General features: G+C 29.3%; 1 protein-coding gene across 1 annotated transcript; it reads left to right on the top strand.

The window, feature by feature from the left end:
- Positions 1 to 1,818: 1,818 nt before the first annotated feature.
- Positions 1,819 to 7,780, top strand: LOC105459738 (putative glycerol kinase 5). The gene is made up of 10 exons (XM_011705980.1): positions 1,819 to 2,279; positions 3,933 to 4,026; positions 5,246 to 5,345; positions 5,432 to 5,591; positions 5,778 to 5,895; positions 6,147 to 6,340; positions 6,489 to 6,615; positions 6,704 to 6,808; positions 7,091 to 7,185; positions 7,588 to 7,780. The coding sequence occupies exons 1-10, from the start codon at positions 2,184 to 2,186 to the stop codon at positions 7,753 to 7,755; spliced, it is 1,257 nt and encodes a 418-aa protein (XP_011704282.1). The 5' UTR covers positions 1,819 to 2,183; the 3' UTR covers positions 7,756 to 7,780.
- The last annotated feature ends 173 nt before the right edge of the window (positions 7,781 to 7,953 follow it).

Here is a 7,953-nt window from a genome sequence, read left to right as displayed (position 1 = left end):
AAAACAGAAGAACTTTAAAATATATATTTTTAAAAATCTAATTGTTTTAAATTTTGATTAAAACGAAAGCCTTTTTTTTATTTACAACCAATTAAAATTCTTTTTCTGGACGCACCTCGTATTATTGTTATTCTTTTTAATAATCAATTCGCGTTAAGTGCTTAGATTTAGCTGTGTGAATTGTTTACAACTGGTATTTATTTCTTTATGAATATAAATAAATACATTTTATTATAAATTTTAATATGTTTCCTTCAATTTACATTTTATATAAAAAGTTCACTTAGAAACAATTTTTATATTTTTTGTTACGGATAAATTAGGAAAATTTATTTATCTCCAAATTCGCAGTATTTATCTCGATATGTTTTATGACACGCATTAACATATGTATTATCCTGTATATCAGTATCTTGAGCCTCGTTATTCACTTCCTCGTTGCTTAACCCCTATTAGAGAGCTTCCTTCATAACTCTCTGAGTTCCATCTTCATACCACCCTTACTATCTACTCTCTTATTATTCATGTTTCCCATCTCATTACATAATGCCTGTGCTACTCTCTTTCTGTACAATTTGTTATCGATCTCTTGTTATCGACAGTGTAATATCAATCAAACGTCCAAAAAGAATAACGGGAAAAAAAATGTATGAGATGAGAGGATTATTCATTCTTCAAATTGAAGAATCTGTCAGTTAAAGTCGCATTATTGTAATTCTTTCCCAATTGTACTACTGATAATAAATAAGCATTTATATTGAAAAATGATAAAAATTATATTATACTTTTTTTTTGTCGGACACACACCAAACACATATATACATACACCATATAAAATATTATACGATAGGATAATGTTAAATTATTTTTTTATATTATTCAAAACATAGATACAGATCAGTTATTCAAAAATATCTTATTTAAAATCATATATCTTGCGTATTAAATAAGTATTATGTTCTGCAATGTTACACAATACTGAACAAAGTTTTCAAAATTTTTTCAATTTCGTGCACACAATAATACCAAGAAGATATTCTAAACCTATCACGTCAATTGTAGATAGTATATAGTATACATGTGAGTGACATAATGTGTCATATCACTCGTGCGAATAACGGTCATCCGTCAATTAAAGATTAAGTAATCAAACGTTGACTTAAATGGTTGCTGCGTGATATTTGTGAATAAAAAAACGTGACATCTGTGACTATATAAAGTGTCATATAGGTTTTCATATTTCCCTTGAGATTTTTCGTCTAATTTGAAGTTTTTAATATTCGTTTCTAAATATCTTTAAAAAAATAAAAGTTAATCTTGAGCTGTAAAAATTAATTCTAGAGTAAAATTTTGTTATTTCGATCAAACTAGAAATACAAAACTAGAAACAAAAATTGCGTCGTACCTATATATGTAAAATATTTAGCGTGTCTATAAACTATGATGATTAGGCTTTCTAAATCTCAGATTGATAATTCAACTTTTATCACAATTTATTATAAGAAAAATTTTATAAAATAAAATTTTTAACAAAAAGATATATTTTTCAAATATTGATAAACTATAAAATCCTTCGAGTGATACATTGATCGCGGCTATAGCTAACGTTAAACGGCCGTAGTAGTTACGGTACGTTTCTCTGAGTCAGAGCATCGATTAGACTTGCGTGGCGGAAAACATGAGTAGATGAATTTAATCGGCGACTTTTGAGCCAGCGTGTTTCAGCCATAATCTACAAGAAGTAGACCCGACGCGGTACACTCGCTCCGATAATCTGTCATATATGCCCCACTCATTCCGTGCTGCCGGCGAATACGAGCCGGGAGTTCATCGCTTCATTATATGACGCCGTACTGCAGTCCCGATAAAACCTTCTACCAGACGTGAAAACACGGTCGAGTCACGACAAGCGAACGTGCCTCAACATATTTTAATTTGAGTCGATTACTGGTCGAGTCATTAATTTAATTTACATCGCGTGTACAGCGTTCTCCTCTTTCAGTTCTCCTTCTATTGTTGTTTGTATTAATCGAGGTAAAGGCTGCACAGCGAATATTAATCGATACCAGTCGGTGCTAGGCGTCGCGATCCAGCGGTACATCAGGCTGAGTGCGAATGCATATATACGTGAATAAATTCAACGTGGAGTTTTCGAATTTGCTGGGAAAGAGCGAAGCATTATCATGAGATACGTCGGGGCGCTCGATGTTGGTACCACTACGGTGCGTTTTCACATCTTGAATGAGAAGGCGATCACGGTAGCTTCTTCAGTAGAAAAGGTTTGTTACAAAAAATTCCCTATAATAAACTCGGATGATAAATTGTAAATGTGAATTGGAAATTTATGTATTCGAATTTAAATATTCCACATGATTCAACTGAAATTGAAGCTAATTATATAATAATTTATGTAATTTTTGGATCCCACGAGAGATTATGAAAGATAAAGATCAAGAAAGATTTAGATATCATTTTTAAAAATCCGATATCACTTATCATTGTCACGCACAATTATTTTATGATATAATACATACACATAATATACAATATTTTACACGAATAGAAATTAAAGTGAAATATATTTCACTTTAATTTGTTTTAATGAGACGCTGAAATAAGATTGTTAAGTTGGAATTAATACTAAATCAATGACATATTTGCGTCGTATGTAAAATATTTAGCGCGTCTGTAATTAATAATCTTACGCTTATCAATAATTCATCGAATGAGAAATGAACGAAAATAATTTGTTTGTATCTCTCTTTTTAATGTTAATCTCAGTTTTTACATACATACGTCGTTTACTACATGAATAACAAATCTTACAAAAAACGCGCAACACACTTGTTTTTTTTAACTACGAGACAATAATAATATCTTTTACGATGAGTTTGCAAAGGACTTTGTGCAATGACGTCAACGTAAATAATAACAGAATTCATTTCCTGTCAGGGGCATGAAAAATTATCTCTGTAATTTTAAGCGGTACGGTCTTGCTATTTATCTCTAAATTATCACGAAACATGATAACATTCTCTACCAAGTATAAATAGATCTATGAAAGTTGTGTGTGTGCGTATTCCGCTGAAGGAAGGATGTCTTTTTTTAAGTAAATTGACTACAGTTTCTCTCAAGTGAAAACATTATCACTGTAGGCACAGAGAAAAGCGAAAGGAAATATAATAAGATAGTACGCTTTCAAGGTTATTGCGGTTACTGCAGTGTTGCAGTGTAAAGGTGCTTCTTAGTATGTCCCGCGGACTAAAGTCAGATATAATCGAACTATACTAAAACATCTTAACGCAGACTATACTCATTTATAAATGCTGAATATTGATTGAAGTATACAAGGTCATGTTGTTATAAGAAATAGAATATTTTCAATAGCCATTTCCATTTCACACATGCCGTAAATTTCTTAAAATTTTTTAAATCATAATTAGTCGAATAGTAATTTATACCAATTTATACCAATCAACTCAATTTATACCAATTAACAAATATTTAAATAAATTGAGAAATATTTTGTTGTAAAGTGCATTATACATATATGATATAAATATCTATAAATTGATTGGCATGTATACATGATTGATTTTGAAATGTTTTTTAAAGAGATCGATAGATTAAACTTTTCCTTGATTTTCTCCTTTCTCAAATTTTTTATGGAATATTTCATTATTTTAGCATAATAATATTTATATAATAGTATTTATTAGTATTTATATAATAGTATGTAATTATATTACATAATAGTATTTAAGACTTATAAATTAAAATGTATACAATTTAAAACTTTTATTGATATTTTTCCTCGACGGCAAATGTTAAACTGCAATTTGAAAGTTATTATTAAGTAAATTAAGTTGATGACTAATTAAATATATGAAGTAAAGATAAAATAAAAATAAAATTTTCTGTTTCCAATTTAGGTAAATCTGATTTATCCAGAGCCTGGCTTTGTGGAGATAGATCCCGATCATCTATGGCAGATTATAGTAAAAGTAATCAAGGATACATTTGATCGTAAGTCATTAATAGCGTCATGTTTTAATTTAATAAACTCTTTCTTAATCAATCCTAAATAGAAAAAAACAAAGTCTATATGCGGTTTCATACATGTACAGACGGGGACACTAATGCCTTAACACTTGAAGTTACGCGATAAGAGAAGAACGCGTTTCTCATTGGAACGCGCTCTGAAGACGCGTTTCTGATTGGAATATGCTCGATATACTCGCAACTTCGAGTGTTAAGGCATTAGTGTCCCCGTCTGTACACATATCTGTCCTGCAACATCTGTAATTTCCAAAGGAGTGATAAATGAAAAGAAGTGTATAAAAATTTAGGATGTATTAATTGTTTTTGAGAGGCACGCGAATCTTCTTGAAACTTCATAATCTGGAATGGATGAACACAGAAAAATTTGGTTTCACGCATTTTCAGGAGACACATAAAGCTTCAATTTGAGCCGCGATTGATCTTAATTCTTCACTAATTATAGATAAATAAATCTTATTAATTTTATTATAGAGTTTATAAATGTAAATATTATAAATGTTACAAAAGATGGCTAATATGCTGAACTTTTCAATTTTTATAATTAATTAATATTAATTTGTAAATAAAATTATTGATTCATAAATTTTTACGTATAACGTCAAATATAATCAGTGTTGGCTTAAGTTGAATCTTTGGCTACTCATCGAAATTGTGGCAAACCTCATTTCTGTATTTCGAACTGTCTTTTCTAGAGATGTCCACCATAAACCGAGATGAACGCCAATCGGATGCATCGAAAGTAAGAAATTAATAGATGCTTGCTATTCATCTATGATTTCACTATTTCAATTAAATTTATATTTTCAGATTTTTTTGAAGTTGCATTTCATTTGATCAAACAAAAAAATTTTTTTTATTGATCTGATCTAATGACGGAATGCTTTTTCTTTTTCTTTAAATAAGAACTCATGCGAGTATCTTTCTACGCTGGTATATCATTTCAAATATTTAGCTATGTCACCTATGCTTTACACAGAGCCATTTTTGTTCACAAAGAGAAATTTAAAAATAGATATGAAGAAAAAGTAGAGATATATATACATATCTTAGCTTTGGTTTCTGCCGTTCGTATGTGACTGACTGATATTCTTTATATATTTAGCTTATTTTCTGTTTTATCTCACAGCTTAATATTTCTCATGCATAACGCAATTAGAGCAAGTCGCTTTATTTATGATTGCAGATAGTGGGATCGACCTGAAAGATATCGCTTGCATTGGAATTTCGTCGCAACGCGCCAGTTTTATTACTTGGAATTTGAAAACTGGAAAATACTATCACAGGTAAGAGTGCCACACAAAAAAAACGCGACGAAGAATAAAGATATTTTGCTTTGAACGAAATTTCATGATTACGATTGTTGTTTCAGGTTTATAATATGGAAGGATCAACGAGCGGCCAACTTAGTCGAGGAATGGAACCGGTCGATAACGATGAAGGGTTTAAGACTGGGCGCGGGTCTCTTGTACACATTTACAAGAAGAAAACGATTTCTGGCAGGCAGCATACTGAAATTTATGAACGTGCAGGTTGAGATGCTTTACCAGTCAATTTTCTGTCTGTAATCTCGATCATGTTATATCGTCGTATTTTATCAGACTTTTATTAACATAATTTTGCAAATTATGACTTAATAGAACTAGTAAATCTGTTCAATAATTTTTAAATAATTATTGGTGGTCTAGAATTATTATTTACTTCTCTTTGATTTGCAGGTAACCTTAAAATTAGTGTGGGCTCTCCAGAATGTACCGGGTCTCCGAGAAGCTGTGTCTAATAATGAAGAAGTGGCAATTGGAGGTGTGGATTGTTGGCTCTTATATAAATTAACAGGTAAAACAATATTTTGCATTTTTCTTTTAAAGTTACTATCGTATCTTACAATTTTCATAACAGCGTTAAATGATATTTCTCTCGTAAAACTTTATATGTATATGTAATAATTATTCCATAACAGTTACTGTTTATAAATGTTATATATAACACAAATCTCTTCTTATAATAAAAATAACGGTAATAGTAATAATATTAATTTTTATTCGTTATATATTATAGTCGATTGATAGTTGATTTATTTATTATAGGAAAGCATATAATGGATGTTTCAAGTGCCTCAGCTACTGGTATTTTTGATCCATTTACAATGGAATGGGCCAGTTGGGGGTTAAATATTTTAAAATTGCCTCAAAGTATTTTTCCCGAAGTAGTTGATACAGCAGGCGATTTCGGAGTTACACCTAAACACATATTCGGAGTTGAAATTCCAATTTGTTGCTCAGTAAGTAATTTAATATAAGCAAATCTTTGTTTAAAAATATTTAATGATGAAGAGATTATAGTTAATTATTAAATACACATTATACACGAATGAGTTATTCCGAAGTTAACAAGTTCCTTTAATCCTAATAATATCTCGTTAAAATTAGATGGCCGACCAAGCAGCATCTTTATTTGGTTCAGGATGCTTTAAGCCCGGCGATCTCAAGGTTACTATGGGAACAGGTACTTTCGTGAACGTTAACACAGGACAAGAACCACACGCATCCGTTGCTGGTAATTTTGCAAATTTATATTCTATATCACAAAGAATTTACTAATTTTAACAAATATAACAGAACTTAAATTGAAAAATTATTACTAGGACTTTATCCAATTGTCGGATGGCGAATCGGAAAAGAATTAGTATATGTTGCAGAAGGAGCTTCACATGACACTGGTACACTAATTGAATGGGCCAAATCAATAGGTAATTTATTAAATTTTCAATTATTAAGATCTATATATTTATATGATATTATATATCAAAATTGCAAATTTATTTATATGTATAAGTCATATTAAATTATCCAAGATAATATTAATATTATTATATAATATAGTATAATTTATAAATGTCTATTTCTTATAAAATATGTACACGTAGATTTTTGAAGTGAAAAAAAAAAATTTTATTTTTCTAAAAGAAATTCTCTATTCATTATTTATATTCATATCACTATTATATTATTTTCTATTTATAATTTTGTAGGTATTGTAAACAATGTTTCGGAAACATCCGATGTGGCAAACTCAGTCAATGATACCGATGGAGTATATTTCGTTCCGGCATTCAGCGGATTGCAAGTAAGTTTATTAGAGTAAATTATCATACATTTTTCAATAATATTTTAAATATGAGACTATTATATAAAATTAATTCTTTCATGCAAGAAAATATCTGTTTTTGTAATTAAATTTAAAAAATTTATTTTTAAAACTTCCTTATCTATAAAAATTATAAAAAAAACACTACATATATTAAAAAACTATATGTTACATCTTTTAATAACAAATATGTGTAAATATATAAAAATTATTGTAATTTCTACTTAAACTAATATTTGAGAGATATTTTTACTTTTATTATATAACATTTAGAAAAAAAGAATACATTGAAGAATATAAAACATAATTAATTATAAGATAAAAATTGATATATTACGCAAAAATATGTAACTATATTATACGATGCATTGCTTGTTTTAGGCTCCTATAAATGATTATACAGCTGCAACCGGTTTTTTCGGCTTGAAGCCTACCACAAAAAAAGAGCATATTATTCGATCTTTATTGGAAAGTCTGGTTTTCAGGATACAGTTACTTCATGAATGTTTGTGCAAGGAAACATCTTTCACATACCGAAGAATAAAGTAAAAATCATACCATAATATAATAATACTATGATATAATTAAAAATTTATAACAAGTTAGAAATTTAGACTCGGCCAAGGCGTTACGTGACATAAAATCACTAGAACATATTATAAAAATTTTAAAGAAAATTTAATGTCAAAACGTTTCGACTGCACAGAGTCTTCCTCAGTTGAAATAAATAGATCGGAAGAGCACACG

This window comes from Wasmannia auropunctata, unplaced genomic scaffold, assembly GCF_000956235.1.
Source record: "Wasmannia auropunctata unplaced genomic scaffold, wasmannia.A_1.0 LD334044.1, whole genome shotgun sequence".
Lineage (NCBI taxonomy): Eukaryota > Metazoa > Arthropoda > Insecta > Hymenoptera > Formicidae > Wasmannia > Wasmannia auropunctata.
The sequence above is the reverse complement of the archived record's forward strand: the minus strand, read 5'-3'. Positions and strand labels throughout refer to the sequence as shown.